The 13,291-nt window shown below is 36.6% G+C and overlaps 6 protein-coding genes across 6 annotated transcripts; 2 read left to right on the top strand and 4 right to left on the bottom strand.

Moving 5' to 3' along the window:
• Positions 1–452: 452 nt before the first annotated feature.
• On the top strand, positions 453–2,731 carry EV154DRAFT_568643 (microtubule associated protein-domain-containing protein; the record flags this gene model as incomplete). Its single annotated transcript, XM_051606090.1, has 6 exons — positions 453–785; positions 864–894; positions 967–1,304; positions 1,397–2,077; positions 2,152–2,529; positions 2,600–2,731. 6 exons carry the CDS (start codon positions 453–455, stop codon positions 2,729–2,731), a joined length of 1,893 nt encoding a protein of 630 aa, XP_051452872.1.
• EV154DRAFT_52296 (cytochrome b5-like heme/steroid binding domain-containing protein) lies at positions 2,705–3,501 on the bottom strand. The gene is made up of 4 exons (XM_051603051.1): positions 3,336–3,501; positions 3,139–3,270; positions 2,999–3,063; positions 2,705–2,926 (listed from the first exon to the last, which is right to left on the bottom strand). Exons 1-4 carry the CDS (start codon positions 3,441–3,443, stop codon positions 2,854–2,856), a joined length of 378 nt encoding a protein of 125 aa, XP_051452871.1. The 5' UTR covers positions 3,444–3,501; the 3' UTR covers positions 2,705–2,853.
• Positions 3,502–3,543: 42 nt separating this feature from the next.
• On the top strand, positions 3,544–5,315 carry EV154DRAFT_52282 (uncharacterized protein). Its single transcript, XM_051603042.1, has 4 exons — positions 3,544–3,761; positions 3,845–4,330; positions 4,403–5,144; positions 5,209–5,315. The coding sequence occupies exons 1-4, from the start codon at positions 3,657–3,659 to the stop codon at positions 5,211–5,213; spliced, it is 1,338 nt and encodes a 445-aa protein (XP_051452870.1). The 5' UTR covers positions 3,544–3,656; the 3' UTR covers positions 5,214–5,315.
• Positions 5,316–5,901: 586 nt separating this feature from the next.
• On the bottom strand, positions 5,902–6,643 carry EV154DRAFT_555390 (CCCH-type zinc finger protein). Its single transcript, XM_051605271.1, has 2 exons — positions 6,461–6,643; positions 5,902–6,393 (listed from the first exon to the last, which is right to left on the bottom strand). Exons 1-2 carry the CDS (start codon positions 6,532–6,534, stop codon positions 6,078–6,080), a joined length of 390 nt encoding a protein of 129 aa, XP_051452869.1. The 5' UTR covers positions 6,535–6,643; the 3' UTR covers positions 5,902–6,077.
• Positions 6,644–9,009: 2,366 nt separating this feature from the next.
• EV154DRAFT_393790 (uncharacterized protein) lies at positions 9,010–9,354 on the bottom strand (the record flags this gene model as incomplete). Its single annotated transcript, XM_051595148.1, has 1 exon — positions 9,010–9,354. A coding segment is annotated over one exon (345 nt), but the record flags the coding sequence as incomplete, so codon positions are not given.
• A 1,504-nt stretch (positions 9,355–10,858) lies between these two features.
• EV154DRAFT_606362 (uncharacterized protein) lies at positions 10,859–12,421 on the bottom strand (the record flags this gene model as incomplete). The annotated part of the gene is made up of 4 exons (XM_051607533.1): positions 12,367–12,421; positions 11,917–12,282; positions 11,038–11,844; positions 10,859–11,008 (listed from the first exon to the last, which is right to left on the bottom strand). The coding sequence occupies exons 1-4, from the start codon at positions 12,370–12,372 to the stop codon at positions 10,859–10,861; spliced, it is 1,329 nt and encodes a 442-aa protein (XP_051452867.1). The 5' UTR covers positions 12,373–12,421.
• Between the last annotated feature and the right edge of the window lie 870 nt (positions 12,422–13,291).

Genomic DNA, 13,291 nt, shown 5'->3' with positions numbered 1-13,291 from the left:
CAGCTAAAACAACAGCTCGTTTACTGTTCACCCCCAATCTTTACTATACTAATGCTTGTCATAGCCTATTTTATTGACTTGTAATAATTTTTTTTTGAAGGAGCTTGTGCAAAATATGCAAAAGAATATCTGTTAAGATCATACGTTACATGAGAAAGTGAATTAAATTTCCTATTTTTTTTTGACAGTTGTTCAATCAAGTCTTTTTTTTGTTTTTTTTTATTATTTGGAGTCATTCTTCCCTAATGTGATAAACAGTGATGTACAAGCAAAAGTCATTAAACTCAAGGACACTCGTTAAAACAAACCCCTTTTCTAAAAAGGTGCACCTTTCTGTTGGACAAATGGAACGCGTGACGCCCTTTTTTTTTGGTTGGTCTCCTGAAAAAAAAAAGTCCCTGTTGATTTATTTTCTTTCTTTCTTTAGCCCTTCTTTTTTTTTTTTACATACCATGACAACCATCCACGACCTCACGACAGAAATCCAACACCAATTAGAACGGCTATCTCAACTCACGGACGAAATTGGGTATTCGGAAACAGAGAAAAAAGAAAAAGCCGATGCCGTACTCGAGTCCGTGAAGGGCTTCGTGGAAACACAAATTGAACACGTCGTAAAAGAAAAGGAAAACATCATTAAGGAAGCAGAAAGCACACAAAAATCCATACTCTCATTCAAGAAACTTATGGGTGAATTCGCGTCAAATAAAGTCGTGTTAGACCCTTCCCTTTCTTTACAAGTCAACTTGACTCATTTACAACAGGAAAAAAACGGAGTGGAACAGGTATTTTCTTTCTTTTTTTGTGTCTGTTTGCTTTATTCACCTCCTCCTCCTCCTCCTCCCCCCTATTACTTTTTGTAGCGATATAACGAAAGGTTAAGTCATGTAAAAGGTACCATGGTAGCCATTTTTTTTTAAAAAGAAAAAGAAAAAGAAAGCTAACTCACACTTTTATATAAAAAAGAACTGTACATACAATTAGAAGAATACAAGACGAGCATGCAAGATTTTGTCAACATAAGCATGGAGGAACAAGTGGATGTGTCTTCATTAGCCGTTAATGCCCTAGAGGAAGAAATAGGACGTTGCGAACAAGAATATACGAGTAGAAAAGACATGGTTGAAAGAGGCGTAAAACAAATCTCTAACCTTTTCGCCATGTTGGGCATCGACCCCGATACACCTCAAGACTTGGCCATTGAACAATACTCTCGTGAATCCGATCCAGAAAAGAAATCTCAATTATGCCATCAATTCGTTTCTAATGAGAATTTACAATACATTGCCATTCGAGCAGAACAGGTAAAAAAAAAAAAAAAAATCATACATATTCAGCATGGAGGGAGAAGGAGGGTTTTTTTTTGTGAGTCTTGATTTTCATTATCATTTTTTAGCTGCTAGAAATGAAACAACACATCGAGTCACGCAAAGAACAAATTACAGCGAGTATCAAACACCTTTGGCATCGACTTAATCTGGAGGAGGATGAGACATGTGAACGATTTCTGATGGAAAACCGAGGACTGACCCGACAAGAATTACAAAATTATGAGGATGAATACAACCGATTGTTAGTATTGAAACAGGACCGTGTAGGAGATTTTATTCAAACGGCACGAGAAGAATTAAAGGCACTATGGGATCAATTGTATTACAGTCAGAGCCAACGTGAGCAATTCCAACCCGCTTTTGTCAACGATGATAGTTTGTTATCCGATGCGATATTGGAAGCGCATGAAGATGAGATTTCAAAACTGCAATTACAAGTAGAGGATTCTGCGTATATTTTGGAACGCATTCAAAAACACATGAAGTTAAAGAGTGAGGTAGAGGAATTTGAAGCCACCACGCGTGATCCCAATCGCTTGTTTAGTAAAGGTCAACGTGATCCTGGTCGTTTATTACGCGAGGAAAAATTCAGAAAGCGCATCTCGCGTGAATTGCCCAAAGTCACGAAAGAATTAGAAGGTTCCCTTTTGGAGTATGAGGCCATGAAGGGACATGCTTTTTTAGTGCATGGGAAACCTTACTTTGATGTCATTTATGAACAAGATTTGGCTTCTGACAGTGATAAGGTAAATGAAAATGGTTGTTCATCTCTCTATCTTTTTTATACTAAAAAAAGAAAGTAAATTTTTTTTTCTCTTAGTTGGTAAGTCATAGTCGTAATTTAACAATTTCCTCTCAAGATAATGAAAAGCTACCGACTACTCCTCGAACCCCTAAACGCGGTATCGAGACACGTCAACCCATGACCAGTCCACGCGCTGCTAAATCCGTACGACGTTTATTCAATACACCACAAACACATCGATCCAAATCCTTTCATTTCTCCTCCACCACCACGAATGAACTCGCTGTGCCTACCAAAATTGAAGTGACCGGTAGTATTTTACATCAAGTCAGAGCTAGTAATTTAAAGCATCATCAACAAAAGGTGATTCGAAAGGGGCATATCTTTGATGAAGAAGAAGAGGAAGAAGAAGAAGAGGAAGAGGTGGAGAATAAAGCACCACCAGTACCTGTGGTAGGTTACTTATTTTTTGCTATCTAAAATAGGTATATGCCCTCTAAACATATTTTATATACGGTTTTAGAAACGAAACTTGAATAGTAGTAGAAAGCGTGTTTCGGTTGAATCTCAATCTGAAAGTGATGATGGACTTTATTTAGGAATATTTGATGATGGACCCGAATTAAGTGATATGTCAGATCTGGATGATGCATAAAAAAAAAAAAAAGAAGGGCGGATGGGAGAGGCAGAGAGACACGGACTCTTTTTTATTACTATTATTTGTCGTTGTATGCCTTTTGAAAAGGATGCATTCCAAAATATATCTAAATCTATAAATTATTGTTTAAGAAAGAAACGCCAGTACATATATCCAATAAAGAAAAGCACAGGAATGATGATACGAAGAGGACTTTTTTTTTTTAATAAATTGAAGGGTTTCTTTTTGTAGAATGGATTTGCAAAAATAATATTAAGTACTTACTTTCCTTCTGTAGCATTGTTGGTGACATGGATGGTATCGGGGGACTTGACAGCAACGGGCTTGGACTAGTTGTTGTTGTTGTTAAGGTAAAAAAAAAAAAAAAAAAAAAAAATGGATGATTTATGCTGTCAGCTATTTACCTCAGGGTCCAAGTCACCCACAAGATACTTTTCAAGCATTTGACGAGCATCAGGGGAATGACCGACGTCTTCAAATGGGCCACTAGCATCTTTGGCCCCTTCTTCAATAAGAATTTCATCGCCACCGGGATGCTTTATAAAAGATGTTAGCTTAACGCGTACTGATGAAAAAAATAGGAGTAAGGGCAAATCCTTACCTCGTCAACAAAGTTGGTAATGTCGTAAACTTTATCATCAATAATCATGTAGAGATCATCTCTTGTGTTATGTTTGGATACTTGTTCGTGAGTGAAAATTTGAGCCATTTTTTTATTATTATTAAAAAAGAGTGATGTAACAAATAAAAGGAAAAAATGATTGGTTTTTTTCCATTCAAAAAAAAAAAAAAAGCCCAGTCCCTTCTCTCTCTTATTTATTATTACTACAGCAGGTTTTCTTTTTTCTTTTCTTTCTCTCTCTCTCTTTTCTTAGACAACCCAACATAAAAAAATTGATTCACTGTGTTCAATCTTTCCAACATGTCGCAGAACAATCATGTAATCAAGTTTTCTCTGGATCGGGAAACGATTAAAAAGTTCATGTCGGTGAAGGGAGCCACGTTGGAAAAACGCAACGACCGCCTAGTAAGTACAAAATAAAATAAAATAAAAAAAACACATACACAGCCCCCGTATGATTAAATATTAATAATAATAAAAAATTGCAGGAAGTGGTGTTTCCAGACAGTCGAATAAAGCTTGAAGCAGATAAAAAGGAACCCACTACCGCCACCTATTATAATAATAAATCGAGCAACCTGCATTTCCTTGGTCCGACCGTCACAGCCAAAGCAACGCACGTCCTTGTGGATAAAAAGGAAAGTGAAAAGACGAGAGGTGTAGAATTACTTGATATACCCAGCATACACACTCCCACATCACCCATCAAGCCAAAATTAAAGAAACCTTCCTCTACATTAAAGACCAATAACAGCAGCAACAACAACAACAACACTAAAAAAGCGAATATACCTCCTCCCCCGCGTCGTTCAGTCACTCCACAAAACACTCCTCGTCCTTCCTCCAATAACCCTCACCTCGAAAAACTCTCTGACAGAGTCATTCAGCTCTTAGCCATCAAGCCATATCAAATCACCACCATGGCTAAAGCACTAGAAACTACCTCGTGGGATATCAAACGAATCGTGGACGACGTGAGCCTCTCTCTCTCTCATTTTTTTTATATTAAATCTCACACCTTTTTTTTTGGGTAATTAAAAATTTAGGTCGGCATCTGTATTCCGGATCAATCTTCCCAAAAGAAAAAGTATTGTTTAAAACCTCAATTGTACAAAAATGTGCGTATTTGGGATTGGCCCTTGTACACCGAAACCGAAAAGGATACCGTGTATGCCAACGCCAAAGAAGCCTACGACATTCTTCAATTACCTCCAGACGCCATTGAACGAGCTAATTTGACATCCGATCATCGATCCAGGCCCCATTCTTCTGACCATCGTTATGCCACCACCACCACCACCACTACCAAAAAGAAATCTTCTTTAAAGAAAGAAGAAAAGAAGTCCGTCGGTGTCGTCGATATCAAAGGGAAAGGAAAATCACATGGATATCCAGCAGCAGTAGCAGCCGTTGAATCCGTTGCACGCACGACTCCATCTCCCATCACAACATCACCCACTTCATTACCCCCTCTACCATCGTTACCACCATCGTTACCGGTACAACAAACATTATCCTCATCCACCTCTTCCTCATCCGCCACATCCGTCACTCCCTTGGTTCGATCACCCTTAAAGACAAAGGCATCGGCTAGAAATGGATTATTGAAACCTAGCTCTTCTAATAGGAAGGTGAGCACAAAGACATCACAGATCTATGCCACTTCTCCGCCACCACCACCACCTACAACAGCACCACCGGCATTACCACCACCTCCACCTCGACCTGTCTCATGCTTTGTACCATCCATGGCGTATGTGACACCCAATGTCCAAAAAAGAAAAGAAGGTAAACAGAAAAAAAAAAAAAAAAAAAAAGATGAATCATGGGAAGGAGATGACTGACAAATAAGAATAAAAAAAAAATAATTAGTTAAAACAGAGAGTCGACAAGGGTATGGAATCACATCGAATACACGAACGAAAGCGAACCAGGAGTATACGCAAAACCGTGTATCCAATAGTGAGCCTGTAGAATTGAGTGAGATTCCAACGCAAGCGGTCTTTGACAAGTACTGTAACAAGTTTTTAAAGCATCAAAAGGAGTATCAAAACAGCAAGATGAATTTCAAGAGCAAATATCCCGAATACATCAAGGCCTTGCAACACACAGCACCACCTACGGGGAGTAAGCGCTCTTATTTCGATCTCAAGTTGGAGTATCATGATATGGTGAAGGATCAGTATTTGAAGAATGGGGATGAAACATCGTGGCGAGAAGCTGAGTCACAGTTGAGAGATTGTAATGCTAAACGTCGACGATTGAATTTTATGTGGAGCTCGATTCAAAAGAATCTTCATGATCATCATTATAAATTGAATCAATAAGGTTTTTTTTTCTTTCTTTTTTTTTTTTATGCACACACACACACACACACACACACACAAAGTAATAATAAAATTAGTATCAGCAGTAGTCATGGTATTAGTCGTAGTAGTCATGGTCTGTGCGCTTGAGTGACTCCCTTTTACATAAAGAAAGGGGGTGTTTAGATAATTGGACCATTTGTAATTCCAGCTTGAACAATTAAAATTAAAAAGGGGATTTTTCTTCTTTTATAAGGAGAAGGGAGGAGGAAGGTGTTTATTCCAATGTTTTATTTGAAATCTCTTTGCTGCAAGTTTGAAATATATAAAGCAATTAAATATATGTAAATGGGGGGGGGATTTTTTTTGAGAGAGAGAGAGAGAGAGAGTGAAAAGGGGGGTTAATATATATAATTTAAATAAATGGTACAGAAGAGGAAGAGGAAGAAGAACTAGATGAATAGCGTCTATCTGACCAAATAGTGCTTGTGTTTGGAAAGAAGGACCAAGCCAAATCCTCTTCTGAAAAGACAGGGAGAGCGGTTTTCATCATCTTGGGTGATCCGATAGTTGGCACGTGCACCTCATCATGAACAAACGTACATCTTACACCGTAAAGACAAGTACCCGTAAGATGAAATGTCTTGCAGATTTCCGTCTTGTAACGAGCATGACGTTGGATACCTCGAAGTTCATCTATCCCATGCGCAAATCGACACTTTTTGGAGTACCTTTTTTTATTTATTTGTTATTAGTTCTTTCTCTCTCTCTTCTTATCCGTGTATCAGCTTATTTTACCTGCATTCACCCATCTCTTGCCAATTTCTACACATTTCTGTCTTGAAGAGCTGATATTTTCGGTTGTCCATCATGATGTGAGTGCTTTTATGAAAGAAAGAGAGAGAGAGAGAGAGAAAGAGAGAAAAATAAAAAGGGTTTGTATAAATAAGTCCCGGCCAATTTAAATTTTCAATAACAAAGTGTTTTTTAAGATTGAACCATAAACAAGCTTTTTTTTTTCCCTTATGTTTATACACCCCTTTCCCGTGCGTGTGTGTGCAACAGTAAACATTTATACAGTTTTTGCACTTTAAATTCAGACGTTCGAGTGTTTTTTTTTCAGACGAATCAAAATTAAATTTCAGACGTTTAGCTTTCCTTTTTTGGATGAAGAAGAACTTTTAGTGAAAGAGAAAATTAGTCAAGACAATTGTATTATTATAATTCTGGATGTCTTACCCAAAACGTAACGAAAGGTGTATAAATTTATGGTCGATGGGTGTTAGAAAATAAAGATTTAGTACATCTTTTAAATTAACAACATGTTGCAGCTTACCTGTAAGGTGTGTGAAGGAGTTATATCAATCATACATAATTGTGATAAATAAAAATTATGTCGCTTGCTCTGGACGCTCAAATGCTGGAGGTCTTCGGTTGTTATTGTGAGCGGCAAACATGAAAATATCAAAGATATTTTTCGCAGCATTGAAATCACGATTCCAAACGATATTACAACTGTTATTGTTACACTTCAATACCGAATGTACTCTTCGTTTTGATTTTGCTGTCGAGACATTCTCTAAGGTCCTGTTCTTGCAGACATTGCACACTTGGCTTGTCAAATATTCATCAATAAAACAAATTTGGATGGTACCTTCACGCATTTGCCGAAGCTTCTTTTTTATTAGCTTCACAGTCGCGGCTTTGTTTCCCCTCATACTACTGTAAAAAGTAGCGTCTCCAAATGCAATTACAGTACTTGTAGGCGGTTTTTCTGCGTCTTGAGGTGCATTGGGATAATGAATGGAGGTGTTCTCCGTAGCAGTCTTGACCCCTGTTTTACTTCCTCGGCCGTACTTTTTGCTTCCAACAACCAAACGTTTACAAATTTCTTCTATTGCTTTTTGTTTCTTTATATAAGTTTTGAATTTTAACTTTGATGACCTATATCATACAAGTAGTACTACACTAGTTCATAAAACATAGTGATTTGGATTACCAGTTATCATTGTTATAATAGTTGCATAAGATATCATAGTCGACAAACCGCTTTTTAGATGCGAGTAAGAAGTCATAAGAATTTGTGGTTTTTAAGGAAGGTAATTGACTGATCAGCTGAAAAACTGATTGGTTTTGGCTTTGATGTTTATATCTTTGAAAACTAGCCTGGTTATATCCACAAAGATGATAATATTTGTCGAGACTAGTCGTCCTTTGCCGCTCCTTATCCCCAGAAGAGTCGACGGCTGTAACCAAGTCTATAATTCCTGAATCGACTGTCCCCAAACAGTACAGCCATTTCAAATGTCTGATACAAAGTCTGTGGGGTTATTCTTTAAGGCTATTGACCTCTTTGCTAACCGTGTGAAGAAGAATGAAACAGAACAGCCATCAGTAGTAATTACGTTGCTTGTTGTTAATTTTTAGTTAGAGACTGGTTGATGTACTATTACAATATTGAGTAGCTTACTTGAATGTTTTTTTTCCTGTCGTTAGACTTTCTCTGGTACGGAACCCTAGTTTTGGGAAATTGAATAGCTGATAGTAAAAATCATTCAAATCAGATTCACTTTTCGTCTGTTTCGGGTAGTTTGGTATTTCAGATTGCTTCACCAATCTCCAAAAAGCTCGAGCATCGATCTGTATGGATTTGGTACGAAATGAATATATGGGTGCAATCGAAAAAAAAAAAAAAAACAGTAACCTCTTTTGTCTGTGTATTTGGCTGGAGTAAATGTTCTATCTTGGATCCTTGATTTAATCGTGTTAATAAACTTTTGAACTATTAAAACCTGCTGATGAGAAAGTTGTGAAAGCTTTCTTCCCTGAACAAATGCTTTGCTGGAGTTGATCGATTGCTGCTATGAAATAATTGATCCTTTTTATATTGCAGTGTTTCTTCCAACAAAGATGAAACTTTTCTTCTGTTCATAGCAGCAGTAAACGGAAGTTCTTTAAGCTTTCGGTAAACGTACCCTTTGGAAGCAAATTTTGACGATTTTTCCTCCATTACATAAATTTTGTATGGCTTCTTGTGATAGTAAATTAAAGCACTTTAAAAAAAGGTGTGACTTGGAGTAGAGGGTATTGGAATCGCACTTAACAGTTTGGTATTCGGACCACATACTCGCAATGTTTCTAACGATTTGTAAATAGAAGTTATTGTGCGGGACAGATGATGGCCAGGTTGGGTTTAAGCCCTGCTTCTGTTTGTAGATGAAGTACGCCAATGATTTCCGTGAAGCAATAGAAAGATCCTTGCAAAAATTGTCTGAAATTTTGTCAGACATTGTCGTCAGAAAATATATGATTGATTTTTTTTCATACGTCTCGTGCATCTGGTTCCTGACCAAAACTTCGTACTGTTTTCCAGCAATAGAGAGAATGCTAGAGTAGCCTTGGCTTTTTAACGACTCGTAGTCAAGAGTTGTAGACTCGCAGAAAAGAGTATAGTACTCCTTGAGATAATCTGGTGCTCTTTTTCCATTCCCAGTCAATAGAGCGAACATGTTTGTAAACAAGCTTTGTTCAATAACTGGGATTAATTTATTTTCCCCAAGTAGTTTGATAAAGACAAAGTTGGCAAAAAGGGAGCCCACGAATAGAAATTTGGTTGTATAACGCGACAATTTTCTTATATTTGCAAAAAATTGTTCATTTTTACAAATATTGGATAAGGAAGCCTTGATCACAAAGTGTTCAACTCTCTCATCATGGATACGTACAGACTCTTTCATCTTCTTGTTTGGACACAATTTACTTGTCGACCGTGCGTGCGTTTTCGTTTTGCACGAGGGGCATTGTACTGCCTTGCCAGTTTTTTGCTCTTCTTTAAACTTTAAAAGGGCGTTTTCTTGTTGATCTTTTCCTCTACTTTTTTGAATGTTTTGGTTTACTTGAGGAAGAAGAAGCACAATCGTCCTCTAATATATCCTGCTCTACAGTGTATTGCTCTACAGTGTCTTGCTTTTCAGTATCTTGCTCTAAAGTACTATGCTCTGTTGTATCTCGCTTTACTATAACATCTATACACCAGAATCATGATAAGTATTAAAGAAATACTAACAAATTATTGGATATTTTACTTTCTTTAAACTTTGGGCTTTTAGAAGGTTTTTTTGAATTTGATGATGTAAAACGTCTTTTCATTTTGGGGTCAAAAGAAGAGGAAAAAGAGTGAGAAAGATTATTTTTTTTAAGTAATCAATAAATCAGTAGAATGGCTTATATATCATTTATAAAATGTAATGTCTCAGCCATCAGCTACTATGGCCTATCACATCAGGTTTTTTTTTGTGTACTTTGTCTTATAGAGGAATACCTTTACAGTAGAAAGAGTATTTGATTACGATTACCATTTAACACAAAAACCCGCTAGGAAGCAAAGTATTCATATAAAAGCTATTATTATTGTAATAATAATAATTGTAATATATACTGTGTTACAACATACACACATACCATATAATAATATCAGTTTTTACCATTACTTGTAATAATCCGAACTCTATAGAAAAATTTCAGCCAATAAGCTCCATGTAGAAACACTTTTCATATATAATAGCTTTGACTAGTTCTAAGCAAGGGTAGCTTTGTCTACTATCAATATAAACGACGGCTCTTACATTTGAGTTGGTTTCTTTTAAGCCTCTTCAGGGAACCTTCAAACGAGCATTTCATTCGTCTGAATTTAAAGTATATACAGTATTTTTACTTGAAATTGAGACGATTTCGCAATTTTTTTTATTTATTTTTGGACGATCTCATTTATTTTCTGGACGAATTCGCCCAAGTAATTTAGACAAGTGCGATATATTTTTAGACGAGTCCTTTTTTTTAGACGAGTGTGATATCTTTTTAGACGATTTTTTTTTTTTTTTTTTGTACAGTGCTTCCCACATTCAACGTACCGAATTTTTGAAAACTTTGCCCGACTTTTTGAATTATTTTGAAGACTTATGTGAGATTAAGTTTCCCAGAAAAATGGGACTAACTTGGTCAAATGATCGAACTCCAATTTACAAATAATTTGGCCAGCTTCTAATAAGCAATTATAAATATTCTTTATCCAAAAATTTAGGGAATACATTGATAAATTATTGGGTGGGGTCTCTAAGAGTTCACAGGAAGTTTACTAGCTACTTAAGACACACATGAGTTTATTATCAATTGATATAATATCATAGGATATAGGGTTTATTTCTTTTGTTTTTTGGGTAAACGGGAGAGGACAGCCTTTACACTTGATAACCATTCTTCAGGTGGATTTGGAGCTGGACGTTTTAAATTGTTGTAACTATACAACGAAGCAGTTTCAACCTTGGTAGCAGTCTTTAAGGCAACATTCTTCAAACATAACAGTGATGTGTAATTACATTTGGGAGAAGCGAGATTTGATCCAATCGTTTGAAGAGTTTAATTCTAGAAGCATTGACTAATCTGTAGAGCTTGGGAGAGGGGAGGTCCATGATATACGTATGCACATTTTCACCTTCACAGTGAACACCGCAGACTTCAGGTTTTGAAACACCATTCATAATCAATTCGTTTAGGGTCACCTTCATTTGTTTGGCAAGCTTCACCAGGTCTGATTCAACATACGAGTTTTTCTCGGTAGGTTTGAACTCTGCAATAATAATTACACACCTTCTGCTGCCGAAAATATTGTATACCAGAAAATCAGGTTTGTATTGACTTTGATCGTTCATTAACTTGCCGTTAGCCCATTTCATCTTTAACAGAGGATCAGTTAAAAAGACCGATGACAGTAGTGGTGAGAGGTAATAGTGTACGTAACTATCTTCAGTTGAGTCTTCAGGAGGGCCATTGACTAGAACTGGGAGGATCTGAGTCAAAATCTGGGCAGTGTGTATATCCAAGAAATTTTTATTGTCACAAGCTTCTTTACGTAAATCAGCACACAGGGTTATTGAAGTGATATAATCAGCGGGAGGTGATACTTCGAAATCCATGCACCAGTTGTAACAATTTAATCCTCTTGTAGGGAGATAAGCATCGAAAGATAAAGTCGGTTTGAGCATGGTGTGGACTTGAGTCGAAAAATATTTGCTAACAGAAGACGAAAAGTTTCTATCAAATATATAAATATCATTTAAGCTGAGAAGACGAATATCAGATAGTCGTGAAGAATCAGTGCCCTTAGCCAATTTAAAGGATGCCTCCTTAAAACGAAGGCATAAATCAGAGATACAGATATCATTTAACATTCATTTTGACTCGTTTGAAGTCTTCACACGTCTGGTTGAGTTTATTTCTTCTTTGTCCTCATCTGAACCTATGATTTCAAGACTGTACTCGCAAGTGCGGTTTGGATGGTGGTCGATTGATAAATCGGAGGGAATTTTGTCCTCTTCATCGCTCTGACCAGAAGCAGAATGCTCCATGTTTAGTGCAGGCTCGATATCTTTTTGCTGCTGAGTACTTTCTGCTGATTGCTGTTGCTGGTTAAAATTGAGAGTACCTGAGACAGAAGCATTGTAGAAGTTAGAATCATGTGCTGTAATGTTAACATTGAAGCTTGAAGACTCTTCTTCAAGGAATTCTTCTAAGGATAATAAGCGTTGAATTTCTTCCTTCACGAAATACGGCACATCATTTGACTTTTGAAGGGAAATGTCTAGATCTCCGTATTTTTTTCAAACGTATTTTTTTTATACTACTTACAGAAATTCTGGCCAGAAGACCAGCATGCCAGTATGATTACAACTATTTATTGTGCAATCACAGCTATTCACAGTCCGTGAGTTTCAAGAACTCAAGAATCCTGCATAGGAGGTCCCCCTCCTATAGCAAAGACTAGCCGCAGCCGCAATATCAATATATCTTTTGCAATTTAGTTGTCTTTTCAAAGAAACAAGAGTCACTACTAAACAAACCTTTCTACGTGATCGGTTACTTTCATAAAATAGAAGAAGTATGTTAAGGGAAAAGAAAAGAAGAATAATAAAGTGTGTGAACCAGCTTTATTTGTAGGCTGATAAACAAGCTTATGTCAAGATGATTTCATTTGTCTATTTTATCATCCATAATGTTTGAGCCTTTACTTAAAATAGAAACACTTGCAAAAACCTCCCAAGCAAGTCAGAGCTTGGTAATTGTCTATCTGCGTTCCAATAGTAGCTTGTAATGACAGTGAAGCAGATTTTATGGAAAACAGAAATCGATCATCCCATGAAGTTTAGATGATATGGCATGTCAATCGACGTGTAGACCATCGCGTGATTCTAAAAAATACGTTTGAAAAAAATACGGAGTTCTAGACATTTCCCTTTCGGGTCTCTTAGGGACAGCCAAATTTTCTTAGGGACAGCCAGGGTGCACGTAGTCGTAATGTTGGGATTATGATACTTTAATAGATATCAAGAGGTCAATAGAACTTAATAACTTAAAATACATACACATTTATCACAACTAACATAGTTTAAACCAGTATATGTATTTTAAAGCTAACTTTCAGCTTCTCGTTTGGACTTAACATTAATATTTCTGCGTAAGATTTAATTCAAACGAGCTCAAAGGCGAAAGAGTGATAATAGAATTGTCAAAATAAGTATAAATCGTTTGATGTACATTTATTTGTAATTTTTACATTGTTTTTGATTGTATATC

This window comes from Mucor mucedo (genome assembly GCF_025094135.1).
Source record: "Mucor mucedo strain NRRL 3635 chromosome Unknown EV154scaffold_130, whole genome shotgun sequence".
NCBI lineage: Eukaryota > Fungi > Mucoromycota > Mucoromycetes > Mucorales > Mucoraceae > Mucor > Mucor mucedo.
This window is presented reverse-complemented; position numbering and strand designations above follow the sequence as displayed.

Excerpts from the sequence above, each read along its gene's own strand:
- EV154DRAFT_555390 (XM_051605271.1), bottom strand. The coding sequence starts at position 6,534 with ATGATGGACAACCGAAAATATCAGCTCTTCAAGACAGAAATGTGTAGA. Across the intron at positions 6,394-6,460 it reads CAAGAGATGGGTGAATGCAG|GTACTCCAAAAAGTGTCGAT; the intron begins GTAAAATAAGCT and ends AAATAAAAAAAG.
- EV154DRAFT_52296 (XM_051603051.1), bottom strand. The coding sequence starts at position 3,443 with ATGGCTCAAATTTTCACTCACGAACAAGTATCCAAACATAACACAAGA. Across the intron at positions 3,271-3,335 it reads TTACCAACTTTGTTGACGAG|CATCCCGGTGGCGATGAAAT; the intron begins GTAAGGATTTGC and ends TCTTTTATAAAG. Across the intron at positions 2,927-2,998 it reads AACAATGCTACAGAAGGAAA|TCCTCTTCGTATCATCATTC; the intron begins GTAAGTACTTAA and ends AAAAAAAAAAAG.
- EV154DRAFT_52282 (XM_051603042.1), top strand. The coding sequence starts at position 3,657 with ATGTCGCAGAACAATCATGTAATCAAGTTTTCTCTGGATCGGGAAACG. Across the intron at positions 3,762-3,844 it reads AAAAACGCAACGACCGCCTA|GAAGTGGTGTTTCCAGACAG; the intron begins GTAAGTACAAAA and ends AAAAAATTGCAG. Across the intron at positions 4,331-4,402 it reads TCAAACGAATCGTGGACGAC|GTCGGCATCTGTATTCCGGA; the intron begins GTGAGCCTCTCT and ends TTAAAAATTTAG.